The sequence below is a fragment of the Pyrus communis genome, chromosome 15, assembly GCF_041283825.1.
Source record: "Pyrus communis isolate YQ-2024b chromosome 15, ASM4128382v1, whole genome shotgun sequence".
Taxonomy (NCBI): Eukaryota; Viridiplantae; Streptophyta; class Magnoliopsida; order Rosales; family Rosaceae; genus Pyrus; species Pyrus communis.
In genome coordinates, this window is record NC_142579.1 from 26107128 (window position 1) to 26127724 (window position 20597).

Consider the following 20597-nt stretch of genomic DNA (forward strand, 5'->3'; position numbering starts at 1 on the left):
ATTTTGGTTCTTTTCTTTCTATATATAGTGTTTGTTTGTGCACAGACAAAACAAACACTGTATTTGACTTTTTTTTCCAGAAATAGTGTTATGTTTTGGGTTGTCCAGAAACAGTTTTATGTTTTGGTTCTTTTTTTTTCCAGACACTTTTTCACCGGTTGTTGCCATTAAACTTCTTTGAACTTGTTTCGGTGACTTTGTTCTGATGAATACTTCCTTTTTCAACTTTGATTTGAACTTTAATTTGGTTGTTTTTGAAATGGGAGAATTCGATTTGATAGGAAGACAGGGAGTTATTATGATGGTTTCGTACTGGGTTGAGATTGGTGAAGAGTCAGGACAATATTGAATCATTTAGGGGTATTTACGGAAGTATAGATTTGTAGCTGGTTGGGCTTGTAAGTTTGACCCGTGCACAATAATTTTGGATGATAATTTTTTATTAAACTTTGAGCTCTTTTGATTAAATAACATTTTAGAATGATTTTTAATTAAATATTTATTAGCTTAAGCCCTTTTCATTAAAACACAATTTCTTTATTTGATTTTTTGTTTACACTTTACATAGTGCATCCTTGCCAAGGTTTGTCAGTACTCGGCAGAGCATCTTTTCCTGTCGTCTTCTACTTTTCTTAATTAGTTTGATTGGCCTTTAAATATTAATAGTGTATTTTTTTACGTAAAGAAATGTAATTAGTGTCGAGTAGCAGTTCAAGATATGTGATTAGTGGCCGGAAAATAGATACCCAACTGTGTGAGCAATTTTGATTTGTAGCATAAGCATTAAGGTTGATGTTCTATTGCGCATCTTCTTATCAACCTGCTTTAATAATTTTTTGTGTTAGTTTATACCGACTCTTTAACCTTCGTGTAGCATTACTTCTTCTTTGGTTTATAAGCCAAAGAAATTTATATATATTAGAACTACATAAAGAATGCAAACGGACATTCATAAAAAAAGAAAGAAAAAAAAAATCACTGTAGTTCTTCACCATGAAGATGTATGATTCCATTGATGGAGTCAATTTAAAGCAAAACTCTACTGATCAAGAAAATATCAAAAGGTCCTATAGTTGAGAATTAGAGTACACAATGAACAAACGAACAAAAGAATTACAAAACTAAGGATACATTTGAAAACAAAGAAACATTACAAATTTGCCGATACGGTTGTACAACTCCAATGAACTACAATGTGACCGACTTGTTGATAAGTGAATAGCAAGCATCCTATTTATAATAAACTAAACTCTAATCTCTAAACAAAAAACGTATACTAACGGGTTGATTCAAATCTTAAACTTATTATTTTTCAACACTCCCCATCAAACTTATGGCGGTAAACAACATGAGTTTGCCAACAAGTAAATGTGAATGTAGGCTTTATTCATTGGATAGACAAGCAGGCTCTGCTACACGCACAGACAGATATGCAAGCAGGCTCCACTATGCGGGACAGATAGACAGGCTTCGTTGTGGTTGGTAGATTTTTAGATGGCAGATGGCAGTTAGATTAAAACAGGCAAATATAGATTTCAAGCAGACAAATGTTGGGAGTATGGACCTCGTCACTAAACAGACAACATTCCTATATCCCAACTGCAGCAACAGACAATTCTGAAATCTTCGACAATAATTAGTTTAGTGACCACCAATCCAAATAATCAAGTGATTGGCAAGCAGAAAGCAACATGCGGCCCACCAAACTCAAATGGGGCCCAAAATCTTCTTTTTCACTTCAACTTCTCATGGTCGTCAAATTATTTCTTTTAAGATAAATTACATTTTACCATCTACTTTCGATCACATAAAAAACTCATACCTCGTCTTTTAAACCTTGCAATATTATACATCAATTTCGAATTCGTTGTAAGATCAATCTTCCGTTTAAAAATCCGTGAATTTGTTTATTTACTGTTGGCATGGCAGTTGCAGAGCCCATTCTATCTCCTCTGTTGATTGACTAAATGCGGAAAATTTTATAAAATGAAAAACTAAGGAAGTGAAAAAGGAGGCTCAAAACCTTCCTTCCCTCATGCTTTCCCTGAACCTCGTCACCGGCGCCCTCTCCGCCACCTCCCCCCGGGATCCCCAACCTCAAATACCTCAACCTTATCGGAGGTTAAACAACCATCTTCATCCTCATCGATCTTCTCCCTCCAGTCATTAGAAAATTAGCATAATTAGTTCTATTCAATCAATTACTTCACAACAAGATTAAAGATTCAGCCAAATTTTGTGATTCGTTATTTTGTTTTCTTTCTTTCCTTTTTCCTGGTCCTCGGGCCTCTTCAAAATGTGAAAAACAAGCGTGATAGCATAATAGACCTGGTTTGTGCAGATCAACAAAGGTGTGATAACATATGGTGGGTGCGGCGGTGCCTTTGATGCTGGTATGTCAGACACGGCGGTGCGGTTTGTCCGATTGCGAGCAGGCTGTGGTGGTGAGATGCAAATTTTAACCGAGAACAAACAAAACAATGGAAAATACGACGATAGACAAACTGATGCGAGACAAATGCAGGGTAAGCCCAAATCGGAAAAACAAGCCGAAACAGCTACATAACTCGAATGGATTATATTGTGATTGAATTATTCACAAGTGAATAACAAACATTTTATAATAAACTAATTCTAATTCTTAAACGAAAACCTAATTCTAACAGACACGGTCTAAATCCTAAACCTAGTTTTTTTTTTTGGTTAAATGAGGGAGATATTATTGATAACTAAAAAAGAAGTTACACCTAGTCAGGGAGGACATAAACCTTACCCATCAAAAAACGGAGACAATAAATAACAATACAAGAAAAAAAAGAGGGACAGAAGCCTTGCCTTCTAGAAACAAAAATAAGAATGATACAAAGAAAAGAAGGTGGGGACATGAAACCTAACCCTTCTAAAGCCAAACCTAAAGGTCTAAACTTGCAAAACAAGTTGAGCAATAGCACAAAGTTAGGAAAAAAAAAAAAAAGAAAGTAAGACAAACTTGGATGCCGAGATGCACATTAATTTGAGAAGCGGGAGCCAGGCAAGCCAACATAGTCTGAAAACACTTTAGCACGAGCTGTCGGCGGAGGAGAATTATGCCAAGTTAAAGTTGGAGAAGACAAGCCCATGCTAGCAAAATTGTTCGCAACAAAATTTCCTTTGCGATCTATGTGAGATGCGTAGAAAGTCATTTTCCGAATGCGGTCCAAACAAATAGGCCATTGCGTACAAAGAGGCCAAGGAGAACCAAAATTAGACAATTGAAAAGCAGAAATAACACTAGAGCTGTCACTTTCAAACCAAAGATAATGCCAACCTCATTGATATGCAAACTCTACACCAATAATAATTGCAGATAATTATGCAAAAAAAAAAAAGAGTTGCGATTACCAACCCAATGGCAAAAACTACCAAGAAAACGACCATGGCAATTCTTGAAAATTCCTCCACAACCAGCAGGACTGAGATTTCGTTTAGACAAACCATTTGTATTAAGTTTAATCCAAGGAAAATAAGGAGGAGACCAGAGGACAGAAAGAATAGTAGGCGCGTTGCAAGAGATATGTCGGATTCCCAGCGAAGAGATGATTTGAGTGTCAAAACCCTGACAATAACAAGGAATAAACTTTCCACCATGGACAGTCACATAATTGATAGACATGCAAGGACGATGAAAATAAATTGGTCGACCCTAAAAAATAAACTTATTTCGAGCCTTCCAAATAACCGCAATAGTAGAAAGACTCGCAAATATCCAGAGATTGTGCAACTATTTGGAAAAAGGCTTATGCACATAAATATCCCAAAAAATATCCAACAAATCTAAAAGATGCAAAGAGGTACCAAATTAGTATGCTAACCACCTCCAAAACTACCTAGATATTCGACAGTCGAAGAAAAGATGAGCAGTAGATTCTTCAAAGTGTCAATTAATCTATCAGGGGGATGCAATGGTGCATATTGTAGAGAATTGTTTTCGAATGAGTCAAAGTGTTAAAGTTATTTGTTTTAACGTTCATATGGAGCATCTATGGGGAGAAAGGATTAATTAGGCTTATATATTATTTGGTTATAATCATATTGGTACGTAAAAGACGAGTAAAAAAGATAAGTAGCTGATGCAAATTTGGTTGAGTGTTAAGTTAAAACTTTTAAGTTTTTTTTTATAATTTTATTGAAGAAAGCTCTAGCGCCGATATCTGTCATGCACATAATTATATACCAATGATGATATATGTCCAATTGATTTTAAATTAAATATTCACCATAAAATAACATAAGAATCGGAAAAATGATTTATGGTTTCTACTAGATTTTCTCATAATCACACTGCTAATTGTACTATTTTTTCCTTCTTCGGGGTAATGCATGGTAATGCATATATGCACTCATTTTATTATAACATCCAACATTTCTAAAATTTTGTATACATAGGAGCTCATTCAAGAAATCTATTCGACATACTCTTGCCCGGACTAACAAAAGGTCACCAAATTTTTTGTACTAGTGTTTGATGAACTCTTATTGTACTAGTGTTTGATGAACTCTTAAAGGCACCTTACAAACCATATTCGCGGGAGAGATTACTCCCTGCTAATCAAGGTTCTGCCTGGTTCCTAGCTCTTAGGTGGTTAGGCGGATTTAAGTAAATCTATTATATTTTGTGTAAATAAGTGTCTGTTTATACTTAAAATAAATATAATTTCATCATAAACTACAAAATAGAATAACATATATATATATATATATATATTATGAAGTATTGGAACATAATGAAAACATGGGGAACAAGCTTATAATGTGTGTTCATTTAAGTATTCAACAAGGCTCTTACAATTTATTGAAAATAATAAAATTCAAAAAGAAAGTTATCTATTTTCTGTTTAAGTGAGTTGCAACCTAAGCGGATGCCTAGGCAGTCGGGAATTTTTAGAACAGTGCTACTAATTAACGAAGAAACTAGCAAAAGTTCCGAGATTATGGATCTAACTGGTTGCAACTTTCCCTCTCACAGACACTTGCTTTCAAATAAGTCAAATTGTTAGAACTTAGAAGTTCTTTTGCTTTAATGGTAACTTGGAGCATTATGGGAAAAAGGCTTAATTAGGCACATTAGTACTAAAAAGATAAGTATTGAGCTCAATCATATTTGGTTAGGTTCAACCTGGTATGTAGAAGACAAGTAAAAATATAAGTTTTAAGTTAAAGCATGCTTGGTTAGGTTCATACTAGTACGTAAAAGACGAGTATTAAGTTAACTCATTCAGCTATTTATATATTATAGAGCAAATTGGGCTATTATATACCAATGATTGAGAACTTTTTTGCAGGGATTTTCACAAAACAATCACTCTACACTCATCCTACATTGCTTGGTGCAACACAAAGAGAGTGATTCACATTTACAAACACAAAGGAGTTAAAATTTTGAAAAAGGAAATGTTAGGGTTAATAAATTAAACCTAGGGGTATGGTTGTAATAAGTCCAAACCTCGAGGGTGTGAGTTAAACTCTCCCTATTTTTTATATGCTTTAGAATCTCCAATCTTTAGCTAACTGCCGAGTAGAACGAAACGACTGAAAAATAAAAAAATAATCATTTATATAGCGACAAGGACCATATACTTATGTAAGAGGTCATCGAAGATACTTTTAAAGAGTAGCAAATACTAAAGCAACCATAGCTCTCTGACTCTGGGCAATCAGGATTCAGAAACTGATCGGCGGCAGCAAATATGGAACTGCCGTCGATGTTCACCAATGGTTTTCTGATATCACCACCGACCCTTTTCACGGTATTAGCAATGTTTGCAGGAGTTTTGAGTTACTTGTATGGCCCCTACTGGAAGGTGAGAAGGGTACCTGGCCCACCAGTTATCCCTTTCGTAGGACACCTTCCCTTGCTGGCAAAATATGGTCCTGATATATTCTCAGTTCTTGCCAAACAGTATGGCCCTATTTTCAGGTTAGTATGCGTATATTGCATATATGTAGCAGATTTGCATTTGCAATCGTCTTTGGGACCAAAATTTATGTCTAATAGTTGGACAATATATTCCCAAATAAATTTTATTAAATGGTATACGTTTGAAATTAACTTCATATATATGACTGAAATATATGGCTCGAACGGAGGTTGGTTGTTAAACATATGACCTCGTAATAAATTGTACATTTTAGTTATGTCACTTTAGTTCTGAATTTGTTAAAGCTGGTGGCGCATCCATATGGCCATGGCATAGCTATTAAGGTATTGATTCTACACATCTTGGCAGGTTTCATATGGGTAGACAGCCACTAATAATTGTAGCTGATGCAGAGCTTTGTAGAGAAGTAGGAATCAAGAAATTCAAAGATATCCACAACAGAAGCATTCCGTCTCCCATCGCAGCTTCCCCTCTTCATCAGAAGGGTCTCTTTTTCACCAGGTATTTGTTTTATGGGCTAATTACGGCAGCGGTTACATAACTTTATAGTCATATTTCACTTTGATCCTTCAGTTCAGTTCATAAATTTTGTGGTCCTGCAATTGCATCAAGTGATTCTCACTTGTCTTTATGTTACAGTTTCGTCCATACAACCATATATTTGATGGATAAGCAGTTACTTGAGGAATAGTGAATGATATATGGAAAACCCTAACTCCATGAAGTGGAACATAGGTCATCTATTAGTAAATGTCCATAAATGACGGGAAAATGACCAAAGTAAAACATGAATACAAAGTAGAATTTGGGGACCTGTTTTGAATTACCAAAATGAAACATGAATACAAAGTAGTGTAGAATTTATATATATCTGTCAGTTAAATTCATAAAGTTTATCTACAGGGATGCAAGATGGTCGACGATGCGAAACACTATATTATCATTGTATCAGCCATCGCACCTAGCCAGCCTTGTCCCCACAATGCAATCATTCATCGAGTCTGCAACTCAAAAGTTCGACTCGTTTAAAGAGGATGAAGAGATTACCTTTTCTGACCTCTCCCTCAGGTTGGCCACTGATGTAATAGGACAAGCTGCATTTGGTGTCAACTTTGGCCTCTCTAAACCACAATCCATTAGTGAATCAATTGACAAGATTGACAGCAAAGACAGCAACAATGATGATCAAGTCTCGGATTTTATTAACCAACACATATATTCCACTACTCAGCTTAAGATGGATTTATCCGGTTCCTTTTCAATTATACTGGGACTACTTGTTCCTATTCTTCAGGAGCCATTTAGGCAGGTCTTGAAAAGAATTCCCGGGACAATGGACTGGAAAGTTGAGCGTACTAACCGGAAGTTGAGTGGCCGGCTTGATGAGATTGTGGTGAAGAGAATGAAAGACAGTGAACGTGGTTCAAAGGACTTCTTGTCACTCATAATGAATGCGAGGGAATCGGAAATGGTTGCCAAAAACGTCTTCACTCTAGACTACATTAGTGCTGTTGCTTATGAGCATCTCCTAGCTGGATCAGCCACTACATCATTCACATTGTCTTCAATTGTCTACTTGGTTGCCGGACACCCAGATGTTGAAAAGAAGTTGCTGGCGGAAATTGATGGATTTGGACCTCTTGATCAGATGCCAACTGCTCATGATCTTCAATACAAATTTCCTTATATTGATCAGGCATGCATTCGGAATTTCAAAATTAGTGTAGACTTTTGTAAAAGATTTGAAATTCCAAGGGCTTAATTTACTTGATCGTCATGCCTTCATATTGATTTTTCAAATGCAGGTTATTAAAGAGGCAATGAGGTTTTACCTGGTTTCCCCATTAGTTGCAAGAGAAACATCTAGGGAAGTTGAAATTGGAGGCTATCTTCTACCAAAGGTATTGCTCTACTTTTCCTATGTAAATTGGAAATGGTTGCATAATTTATGGGACTAATTTTTTTAGAGGAGCAGGGAACTTGGGTGTGGTTAGCACTCGGAGTTTTAGCCAAAGATCCAAACAACTTCCCTGAACCAGACTCGTTCATGCCAGAGAGATTTGATCCAAATTGCAAAGAAGAGAAAGAAAGGCATCCTTATGCTTTTATACCGTTTGGAATCGGGCCTCGAGCATGCATTGGTCAGAAATTTTCACTGCAAGAATTAAAGGTCTCGCTGATTCATTTGTACCGGAAGTATGTATTCAGGCACTCTCCCAACATGGAGAACCCTCTGGCACTCGAGTATGGCATTGTCCTTAATTTCAAGAACGGTGTCAAGGTTAGAGTCGTAAAGCGGTGATCATGCACTGATTAGTCTTCAACACTGCCAGATCAATCTTTTTATTCGTACTCATAAATCCTTGTGGAGCAAGATCTGACTGCGGCATCTTTTTGCAATTCCCGCTATCCATGCAGTACCATCATTTGTCCTTTCTTATGCTGTTTGTTGGTGGCATTACTTAGCCTTGGCTGTGTCTTGCTTCTGCTTTGTTTTAATGAAGTTTTATGTAAACATCTTCACTGTAAAGCTTTTAAATTTAATCGTAATTTTGAATCTTATGAGCTAGTAATAACATAAATGCGAGATAATGATCATTTCACTGGAAACAAACAAGTAGATGTCTCACGCTCATAACCATAAAAAAAATATTTTATAAATGAACCTCGCATTAAGGACTCTATTATTTGTTGTGTCACGGGCTCTATAAGTGTCCACTACTATGGCTGTCATGCACTGATATTGTTCCCACTTAACCACTCAGACTCAATCCCTTAGGTGGTATCAAGCCCAATGGACCTCAGGTGTGGGATTTTATCTCAAAACAATTCGATGCAATTAGAAGTGGAACACCTATATTTAAACCTTAGATTATTGTTGTAATTCTCTGATGTGGGATTCTCTTCACATCCATCTTGGCTTGTATTGAGCCAACCTTTTACACCAACAATCTCCACGCTGGCGTGGGCAAGCCAAGGTAACGCCATACTTTACAACCCACGGGTTCCCAAGAATGGTATGGTTGCCGCACCGGTCACTGCAACTCTACCTCTCCAAGGATTTTTCCTTCAGCCCCTCTAGGAGCCCTTGCTCCACCTAGCTCCTGGTGGACTAGGATTTTCCGAGCCCTACTCTACTAGGGGAAGAGCATTCGGCTCTCCCATGGGAATGGTTGAACATGGGTTGAGAGAAAATCAAAAGAGCTAGAGTGAAGTCTCTGGTGAAAGAACTCTTGGGGTAGAGTGAAGATCTTAGAAAAATTATGTGAGTGGGTGTACAAGGAATTTGGGATTGGGTTATGTCGATCTAACTCATGTGTAAATTGTACTGTTATTCTCATAGTGAAGAACAATATCTCTCCAGGGATGTCGGCAGGTTCTTGCCGAACCTTGTAAATTTTTTGATGTCTTTATTTCTTGTATTTTATTCTGTTCAACTGTGGTTTTGTATTTGGTGAGGGTATAATTTGAATCTTGATTGGTAAGTCACATGCTCCATAAGTGTTTTCTTGTAATTTATTCTGTTCAACTATGGGTGTGTATTTGGTGAGGGTATAATTTGAATCTCGGTTGGTAAGTCACAGGCTCCATAAGTGTCCACTATTAAGGTTGCCATGCACTGATATTGTCCTCACTTAAGCACCTAGGCCCAATCTCCTGGGTGGTATCAAACCCAATAGATCTCAAGTGTGGAGTTTTATCTTAAAAGACCTCGGTGTAGTTAGAAGTGGAACACCTATATTTAAACCTTAGATTATTGTTGTACTTCTCCAATGTGGGACTCTCTTCACATCCATCTTGGCTTGTATTGAGCCAACATTTTACACGAAAACTTTTTTCTTTGAACAAGAAGAGGGTAAGTAGCTTAGTTGTCCGATGAAGCCTTGGTGTGTAGTTATGACCGCCTAATCTTACATGTACCTTCCAAGATAGGCGTGGAATGATAGAATAACTAACCATAATAACCGGCATCTGACAAAGTCATAGCATCCTTTTCCATTGCATTGAACTAGTTTCAAAAGTGTTCAATTTTATGGACAAAAAGGTTTTTGGTGGTAATGTGTGTTAGCGTGAGTCAATATTAGGAAAAATAGGGAATGTAAATAATAGGAGTCCTTTATTAAGTAGGTTTGTGTATATGTTATTTGTTTCCTTGTAAAACTATAATAGTACTGATGTATATATATTTCTAAACAAGTAATAGAAGAAAATTAATTCCCGTAAAAGTTCTATTTGGTATCAAGAGCCAAAACCCTAGTTTTCTTTTCCGCTGTGCTTGGTTGACCTTATTTCTGCAAGTCTTCTGCAGAAAACAGGGTTGCCGTGTGGGTGTGGTACTGCTGTGTGTGTAGTCTGTTGCTGTATATTGCTGTGCAGCACAATACCTTGCTGCTGCCGTGAGGGTTGTGTACAAATTGTTGTGTTTTTCTGCAATTGTACCGTGTCTGTTGCTGCTGCCGTGTGTGTGTGTTGCTGCCAAGACTTCGTGTGCCGTGCTGTTGCTTTTGTAAAGGGAAACACACAGCAAATTTTTCCCGCTGCATCCTTGCAGCAAAGTCAATTACTTGCTGCGTGCTACTGTGTATTGCGTGCTGCTGGTGTCGTGAGGAACGAAGGAGAACAAAGACTGCAGGAAGAGACAACTGCTGCGTGTGTGCTGTGTGTTTTTGTTGCAGCGTATTGTGTCTTTGCTGCTGTACTTATTGCAGCAAGTGTGTCGCGTATTATATTTCGTATTGTGCCTCGTGGGAATATTGCTCTACTGTTGCAATCTGCTTGCTGTCTGTTTTGCCGTGGGTAATTGCCGTGAGTGGCTGCTGCTTGTTTGTTCTTGCAACTTGTGGTTCCGTAATTGGTAGGGTGCTGTGATTGCCGTGTACTTGTGATTGTCATTTTGCGTATTATTAAATGGCAAATACAGGTTGGATTTTAGATTCTGGTGCAACGGATCATATGACATATGATAAAAATATGTTTCAATACATGACCACATCTCACAGGAAAAATATATCAACTGCCAATGGTACTTTGGCACCCGTGTCTGGTGCCGGCACTGTGCATCTTACCCCTACACTTCCCCTACATCATTGCTTGCTTGTTCCTTCTTTATCCCATCATCTGTTGTCCATACCACAGGTTACTGAACAATTGGATTGTGTTGTTCTAATGTATCCATCATTTTGTCTCCTTCAGGATATTCAGACCAAGGAGATAATTGGGCGTGGCACTAAGAGAGAGGGGTTGTACTATGTGGACGACGTCGTTTCTGGCAGAGCTAATGCGGTTCGAGCGTCCCGGTCTAGTAATTTACAAGAAGTGTGGTTGTTGCATCGTCGGTTAGGGCATGCATCTTTTGGGTATTTACGGCATATGTTACCTAGTCTATTTAGTGGAATAAATGAATCAGACTTACATTGTGAAGTATGTATTCTTGCTAAAAGCCATCGGGCTTCGTTTCCTCCTAGTATGAATTAAAGAGCTTTACCGTTTGAACTTGTGCACTCTGATGTTTGGGGACCATCTCCTGTTGTTACTTCTTCTGGGATTAAGTGGTTTGTTACGTTTGTTGATGATTGCACTCGTATGACGTGGTTATATGTGGTGAAAAATAAGAGTGATGTTGGTATGGTATTCTGAACCTTTTCTCAAATGATTCAGACACAATACTTATCTGTAATTAAAGTTCTTCGTTCTAATAATGGTGGTGAGTATCTTAATTGTGAGTTGTCGGAGTTTCTTTGTGATCAAGGCATTCTCCATGAAACAACCTGTCCCTATACTCCACAGCAAAATGGAGTGGCTGAACGGAAAAATCGCCATATCTTAGAAACGACACGTGCTCTACTTCTGGGCGCGTCTGTTCCTAAGATTTTTTGGCCTGAAGCAGTTACTTATGCGGTCTACGTGATTAATCGTATGCCCTCTCGGGTGATTGACTTTCGAACTCCTCTTCAAGTTCTCACTCAACATGTTCAGGTGATGTCTACTCATACTCTCAAGCCCCAGGTATTTGGTTGTGTGGCTTATGTGCATATTCCGAAAATTCATCGCACTAAGTTGGATCCGTGTGCCCTTCGATGTGTGTTTGTTGGTTTCTCATCTCACCAAAAAGGATATAAATGTTATCACCCTGAGACTCGGCATATGTATGTTACTATGGATGTGACCTTTTCTGAATCGGAGTTTTTTTATTCCCCCGTATCTTCATCTTCAGATCACCAGGGGGAGAGCTCTAGTGGTGATCTGGAATGGTTGGACTTGGGAGAAAATACTGTGGTTGATGTTGAGGCCGTGCATGCTGATGCCGTGCCTAATGCGGCAGTGATCATACATGCCGTGCCAGAAGTTGCTGCCGAGAGCAGCATGCAGTCAGAAGCAAAAGATGCCGAGAGTGATCCGCAGTCAGGACAGTTCATTGTCGAGCCTACTTGTGTAACCCCCTCTCTCTAGCTCCACGGTGATGCCCAATGATTCTTCTCTGAATAAACCTGAGGTAAGTATTGTGGATGATTATGTAACTAATGCAAGTACTGATGTAAATACATATAAGCTGCCACCGAGACAAAATCGAGGTGTGCCACCTGACAGGTTTTCTCCGGAAGGCAAAGTAAAGTATCTGATAGCCAACTATGTCTCATGCAATGGTCTTGCACCAGAGCGTAAGACCTTGATAGACAATATGGAGGCTATTCGAGTACCAACTCGTGTGGATGAGGCTCTAAAGGATCCAAAGTGGGCAAATGCAATGGATGAAGAAATGTTGGCGTTACAGAAGAATAATACCTGGGAGGTGATGTCCTTGCCGGAGGGAAAAAAAACAGTTGGATGCCGGTGGGTGTTTACCGTCAAATACAAAGCCGATGGATCAATAGACAGGTACAAAGCAAGGTTGGTAGCTAAAGGATACACCCAAACATATGGTGTAGATTATCAAGAGACGTTCTCTCCGGTTGCCAAGATGAATACGGTACGTGTTCTGATTTCTTTAGCTGCTAATATGGACTGGCCATTAAAACAGTTTGATGTGAAAAACGCTTTTCTCCATGGGAACTTGGAGGAAGAAGTATATATGGATTTTCCTCCTGGGTACAGTGCTGTTAGAAGTACAGAAGTATGCCGGTTGCGTAAGTCTCTTTATGGGCTGAAGCAATCGCCTCGTGCATGGTTTGATAGGTTTACTCAAGTTATGAAAAAGATTGGGTATTATCAGAGTCATTCTGATCATACATTGTTCGTTAAACGGAGATAGAAAAAAGTGACAGCTTTAATCATTTATGTAGATGACATGATTATTACTGGAGATGATTGTGATGAGATTTCAAGATTACAGAAGAATCTTGCGGCTGAGTTTGAAATGAAGAACCTAGGGGATTTGAAATATTTTCTTGGAGTTGAAGTTGCTCGATCTTCGAAAGGTATTTTCTTGTCACAACGTAAGTATGTTTTGGATTTGCTAAAAGAAACTGGTATGCTGGGATGCAAGCCAGTAGATACACCTATTGTTGAAAAACATCATCTATGTGTGGATCCGAATCAGAAATCAGTTGATAAGGGGAGTTATCAGAGACTTGTAGGGAGACTAATTTATTTGGCTCATACACGGCCTGATATTGCCTATGCAGTAAGTGTAGTAAGTCAATTTATGCATTCACCAAGTCTAGATCATATGGCTGCTGTTATGCGTATCTTAGCATATTTAAAGTCTGCACCTGGGAAAGGAGTTCTATATCGGAAGTATGGACATTTGAGAATTGAGGGGTTCACGGATGCTGATTGGGCAGGAAGTGTAGGTGACAGACGGTCTACTTCGGGATACTTTACGTTTGTAGGAGGAAATTTGGTTACATGGAGAAGTAAGAAACAGAAGGTAGTATCAAGATCCTCGGCTGAGGCCGAGTATCGAGGGATGGCTCACGGCATTTGTGAGATTCTCTGGCTTCGAAAGCTTCTTGAGGGGCTTGGGTTCAAGCCAAAGGAAACCATGAGACTATACTGTGATAATAAGTCAGCAAGAGATATAGCTGATAATCCGGTACAGCATGATAGGACAAAACATGTGGAAGTTGATCGACATTTTATTAAAGAGAAGCTTGAAAGGAAGATTGTGTCAATACCTTTTGTGAAGTCAGAGGAGCAACTTGCAGACGTTCTAACTCATGCAGTATGTAGTCGAAGGTTTGATGACTCACTTGTCAAGTTGGGCATGTGTGATATCTATGCACCAACTTGAGGGGGAGTGTTAGCGTGAGTCAATATTAGGAAAAATAGGGAATGTAAATAATAGGAGTCCTTTATTAAGTAGGTTTGTGTATATGTTATTTGTTTCCTTGTAAAACTATAATAGTACTGATGTATATATATTTCTAAACAAGTAATAGAAGAAAATTAATTCCCGTAAAAGTTCTATTATGTGGGCATAAAAGTCAATTTTGCTCAAGCTTTTGATACTTTAAACATGAATTTTCTGTTCCACGTGCTTTCTAGCTTTGGATTTTCTCGTATTTTTGTGGATTAGGTGCATGTTTTATTACAGTCTACTCGTCCTTTTATTTTGGTAAATGGTACACCACAGGGTTTTTCTCTTGTTCTCAAGGCGTACGTTAGGGAGACCCTCTTTCTCCACTACTTTATTGTTTAGCATAGAAAACTTTGAGTAGAAGTTGATCTTTTCTTTTCTCTACTGGATGGATAATAGCTATTTCGGCACCACAGGGTTGTTGCCCTCCAACTTATGTGTTATATGCTGATGATTTTTTTTTTTGTTTTTTTTTTTTTTTGTCGTGGGAATGTTCGATCTCTTTGTTCTCTTCAAAAGTTTTTGATAAGTATGGTTGTGCATCCGGATAACTTGTTAATACAACTAAGAGTACTTTTTATCTCGCATCCACCTCTGCCCATCGTAAAGTGCATGTCTCATGATATCTTAGCTTTCGTATGGGTGTTGTTCCTTTCACTTATCTTAGGGTACCCATTTTTCGTGGTAAGCTAGGGAGAATTCACTTTCAAGTTTTGGTGGATAAGGTTAAAGCTCGTCTTTCAGGTTGGAAAGGTAAACTTCCCTCAATGGTTGGACAACTCCAATTGGTGTAATCTATTTATCAAAGCTTGTTTCTCCATAGCTTCTCAATTTATCAATTGCCCATTTTTCTTTTTAAAACATCTTTCTGCTTGTGTATGAAATTTTATTTGGTCAAGGGACTTGGCTTCACGAAAGCTAGTAATTGTTGACTGGAGTATGGGGTGTGGACCTAGGCATGAAGGTGGCCCCTGGTCCTCGTTATTTGACTACTTTGAAGTTGACAATTTTGATTAGTTTTGGCTGGGATGCTTAACAATCCTCTTCTTTGTGGGGTTCATTCGCTCGTCAACGTTTTCCTCTTGCACCTTATTAAAAATAAGATATCTATTTACGATCTTCTATGTGGCATAGGTTGAAGCGTGTTTTGCTTATTCTGAATAATAATAGCTATTGGGTTATTGGCAAGGGGAAGTAAGTTTCCTTTTGGTTTGACAAATGGTTGGATAGTCCAATTATTGGCCCTTCATTATCTTCGATCATTTCTTCTATAGTTCTTCCTAGGGTTCTAAATGTTATTAAAGCTCAAAGTTGGTATTTGCCAGATTATTTTGTAGATTTATTTCCTTCTGTAGTGCAACATATTCTACGTTTAAATGTAGAAGATGACAAATTGATCTAGGAGCCTACACCTACTAGGAAATTTTCCTTTTCTTTTGGCTATCATCTCATTCGACGAAAACATAGTGATTGTACTTGGGCTAAGGTTATTTGGCAACATTTTATCCCACCTCGATTGTCTACTTTGGCTTGGCGGCTTCTTCATGATAAACTTCCTACCGAAGGTGCACTTCAACGACGTGGTATTTCTTTGGCATCCATCTGTTGTTTATGTCATAATTCGGAGGAACCTACTGTTTATCTTTTCTTCAGTTGCCAGATATCTAGGCAGCTTTGGAGGTAGTTAGCATGTCAATTTGGTACCTCTTTGTCTTTTTTTTTTTTTTTTTTTTTTGTTTTTTTGTTTTATTCAAATTCCCTGGTTGTTTTTTAGGATGCCTACATACCTAAGCCATTTTCCCAACAATTGCACAATCTTTGGATTTTTGTGAGTCTTTCTACTATTTCGGGTATTTGGAAAGCTCGAAATAAGTATATTTTTTAGGGTCGCCTAATCTATTCTCGTCATCTTTTAATGTCTATCAATTATGTGATCGTTCATAATGGGAAGTTTATTCCTAGTTATTCTCAAGGTTTTGACACTCATTTCTTCTTTGGGGATCTAACCTAGACATGACATTTGTGTCGTGTTTATCGTGTTTGTGTCATTTTCGTGTCATATCCGATAGCTGAACGGGTCGTGTCGTCTAACACCCGTTTAAATAAACGGGTAATATGACCTAACCTGAAATTGACCCGTTAATATTATCAGGTAATATGACACGTTACCCGTTAAGAAAAATATATTTTAAATCAATAAATAATGAAAATGAAAAACGTAATTTGACCAAAAAAAATGTAAAATATAATACTAAATTAGTATATACTATAGATCTAAATTTAACCGTTCATTGTCATTTATATTTACGCTCAATTCTTCTCACCAAATTTTTTTTTTTTCAATTTTCTTTTTTGAAAACGTGATTTCTTAGAAGATGCCGAAAGATGAATGGTTCTGATCGTTGATATTACGTTCAGAGTTTTACCATTAGTGAAAATATAGCTCAAAGTTTATAAAGTCTCTAGAAACTATATAACATCAACTCATATTTTAGTTAACATAATTATCGGAATGTCATATCAACGATCCGAATCGTTCTTTTTTATACATCTGCTAAAAGATCACTTTTCAAAAAATAAAATCTAAAAAATGAAATTCAGTGAGTAGAATAAAGCGTAAGCAACAATGGATGGTTAAATTAAAATCTATGGTTTATGGATTATGGTGTCATTGTGAGAATTGTAAACGACAATGGATTTCGGAGTTAACCCCTTCACGAAAGATGTAAAGCTTGTCCTTGCGAGTGATTGTATACTTTTTTTACATTTTTCACACTTCTATAATAATTATTATTAATTTTGCGCTCAAATATAAATAAATAAAAAAAAACACACACACTATTCATGAGATTTGGAGGGTTTTAAAAATCTAAATGACCATGTAACCATCGTCTAAGGGTAGAGGATGCAATCACGAGCATTTATATATGCCTTCACATTTTTCAGACTTATATATTAATGATTATGAATTTATTATTTTGAACTCCCTTAAAAATACTATTCACGAGGGTTTGTATGGTTTTAAAAATTAAAACGACAAAGTACCCATCCTCTACGCTTTTCTCAAAGCGTAGAGGATGCGATTACGAGCATTTGCATATTTTTTCACATTTTTCACAGGTTACCCGCGTGTCACTCTCGTGTAAACCTGTTAAGCACCCGTTATTAGCAAGTTCTTATTATGTGACCCACTTAGTTATCATGTTGACCTGAAACCCATTATTTTCGTATCGTTTATGTGTTGTATTGACGGACCATGTAAGAATTACCAGGTCTAATCCAGCCTATCCATCGCAAGGTGCCACTATTCTTCTTGTGCTTTGGTCTTCTCCTTCCTTGGATTAAACTTAATACAGATGGCTTGTCCAAAGGAAATCCTAGTCCTGTTGCTTGTGGAAGAGTTTTCAGGGACTGCCATGGTCAATTTCTTGGTAGCTTCTGCTAAGGGATAAGTCATCGCAATGCTTTTTTTGTTGAATTATCAATAATTATTATTGGTGTGGAGGTTGCATATCAACGGGGTTGGCATTGGCTTTGGTTGGAAATTGACTCTTCTAGTGTTATTTCTGCTTTCCAATCAATTGATTTTGATCCTCCTTGGTCTCTTCGTATGCAATGGTCTATTTATTTGGATTGTATTCAAAAGATGACTCTTCATACGCAATGGTCTATTTGTTTGAACCGCATTTAGAAAATAACTGTCTACACCTCTCATATATATCGCGAAGGAAATGATTCCCCACCATTGGCGGTTGTATTGCTTTGCTTTCAGACTATGGTGGCTTTCCTGACTACTGCTTCTCAAATTAATTTGCTTATCAGCATACATGTTAGGTATCATAAATACCCCCCCCCCCCCCCCCCCCCCCCCCCCCCTCTTTTCCTTGTATCTTTATTGTTTTCATTTATAGAAGGGTAAAGTTTATGGCCCCGTTCTTTTTCATGTAATTTTTTTTTATCCATTTTTCTTGAATTATGAGGGGGTAGGTTTATGTTCCTCATAACTAGGTGTAACTTTTTTTTGTTATAAATAAAATTCCCCTCGTACTGTCGAGGTTTTATAAAAAAATAAATAAATAAATGTCCCCAACCCGCCGGGGATGCTAACTTTGGAACTCGTGACCCTTCCCCTCACAAGCAAGCGGAACTCTTCCTTTGATAGATTCAGCATATTTGAGAAAATTTCAAAAGTTCCCATGTTATTGTCAATGAATCTAATTGGTTCTAAACTTCAAATTGTGCAAGGGTATACCTACAACAAGGGCTAGCCGTGCTACAATCCGGTCGAATTGTCCGACAAAGACCTACATTATGTCATTTTTCCCTATCCGCATATAGGATATGAGGTGTGCTATCCACACAATTTTTTTTACTTCTTACACACTCTTCTAATTTACAACCGTCGGATCAACTGAATTAAAGATGAACAAATGATAGAAATTAACAAAGGGTGTAAGAAAAGTAAAACGGGATGTTGTATAGCACAATATATATATATATATATATATATATATATATATATATATATATGGGATAGGATCAAGAGACAAATATTTTTACAAACATTTTTATACTTCTTTGTAGCCTTTAGATTTTATAGCATCCAAGGATTATTATTTATTCATTAATTAACTTGGATACTTATGTGGATTTTAACTAATATTAAAAATAACAATAAAATTGAAAAACATAAAATCCAGAAGAAAATTAAAACTAAAATTAAAAGGGGAAGAAAACCTAGCTATAATTGTGAAAATAAGAAAGGGGGTCTGCAACCCCCATCTCCCCCAGGTCTGCAATTCCATCTCCCCCAGGTTTGCAACTTCCATGCCTTGAATCTTTATTACGTAAGCAAAATAAAACCCTAAATTCTATATTGTTGTTCATATATGCGGGGGTGATAAAATTAAGATTTGTCAGTTCATGTGATTCATGAATTTTCTACTCTTAAATCATGTTATTATTATTATTATTATTATTATTAGGATTATTTTTCATAAAATGAAAGAAGGGAGGCATTGCAGACCTTATTGGCAAAGGATAGATTTCATGTTTTTTTGTTATTAGGGTTCAAATTTTATTTGTTTTTTTTTTCTTCTCAGTTTTATTCTATTAGATATTTGTTTTCAATTTAGATTAGCATTTTTCTTGTTAATTATTATCCACATCATCATTTAAGTCAATTAATGTTTAAAACTCTTCACATCACTCTTACGAGGGTGTATTCAATTGGGATTTTGAGGGATTTTAATTCTTTTAATGAATCCAGGGATATTCGATCAAGATTTTAAGTGATTCTCTGAAATTCAATGTGTATTCAATCAGGATTTTAAGATAGTTTATTAAAATCCTTAGAAATCCGAGTGTATTCAATTAGAATTTTAAAGAAGTTTATAACATTCCAGGTGTATTCAATTAGAATTAGAATTTAAAGATTTTGGAAAAGTTGAGGACTTAAAGGGAATTGGAGAGATTTTGTAGTGTATTTTAAGCATCCACAAATCTCACCTCTCCCCATGAGATTTCAAGGGAATTGAATCAAAATTTTACATGAAATCTCTACAAATCATTTAAACTCCATAAAAATCCTTGGATTTAAAAATCCATTAAAATCTCTCAATTCCCAATTGAATACACCCCCTTAGTCTAGACCATTGAAAACTATAAAATCTAAAGGCTACAAAGAAATGTAAAAATGTTTGTTTAAATATTTGTCCCTTGATCCTATCCCTATATATATGTGTGCGCCTTTAAGGGAAGAAATTCTCATTTTATTCAAAAAAATGCAAATTAGTTGTGGATCCCACTTCACATCGAACTTTAATGATCCGAACCTTCCATTTTGTAAGTCTTGATTCTTAGATCATCCTTGTAAAAATTCAATTCAATCTAAAACCATTTGCCTATTTAATTATCACGATGAAATTTCAATGTTTTCTTAAAACAAAGTGTTCATCAATTTCTTTGAACTCAATTAGATGCCTTAAATATTTCCGATTTGATTATTTTGTAAGAATGTTCTATGATGTACAATTTGAAAAATTGGTGATTCGTATGTGTTGCGGGGTGATAGAGGTTTGCATTTTCTGTATACTTTTTTGGCTTTTTTAACTTTTTATTTATTTTTATGAACAATGTAATTTTTCAATGAGACAAAATGTTAGAAGATATCTCTCTCTTAATGTTAGGAGCATCTTTGGGGAAGATGTTTAAGCCATATATATTTGATTAAATTCATATTGGTACATAAAAGACGACAATGAGACAAAATATTAGAATTATATCTCTATCGTGATGTTAGGAGCATCTTTGGGAAGATGCTTTATGCTTAAGCCATATATATTTGGTTAGATTCACAATGGTACGTAAAAGACTTTGACGGC

At 36.8% G+C, this 20597-nt stretch overlaps 1 protein-coding gene across 1 annotated transcript; it reads left to right on the forward strand.

The window, feature by feature from the left end:
- The first annotated feature begins 5546 nt into the window (after window positions 1–5546).
- Window positions 5547–8480, forward strand: LOC148690780 (cytochrome P450 711A1-like). Its single transcript, XM_088685177.1, has 5 exons — window positions 5547–5956; window positions 6267–6419; window positions 6822–7614; window positions 7724–7819; window positions 7894–8480. Exons 1-5 carry the CDS (start codon window positions 5727–5729, stop codon window positions 8218–8220), a joined length of 1599 nt encoding a protein of 532 aa, XP_088541303.1. The 5' UTR covers window positions 5547–5726; the 3' UTR covers window positions 8221–8480.
- The last annotated feature ends 12117 nt before the right edge of the window (window positions 8481–20597 follow it).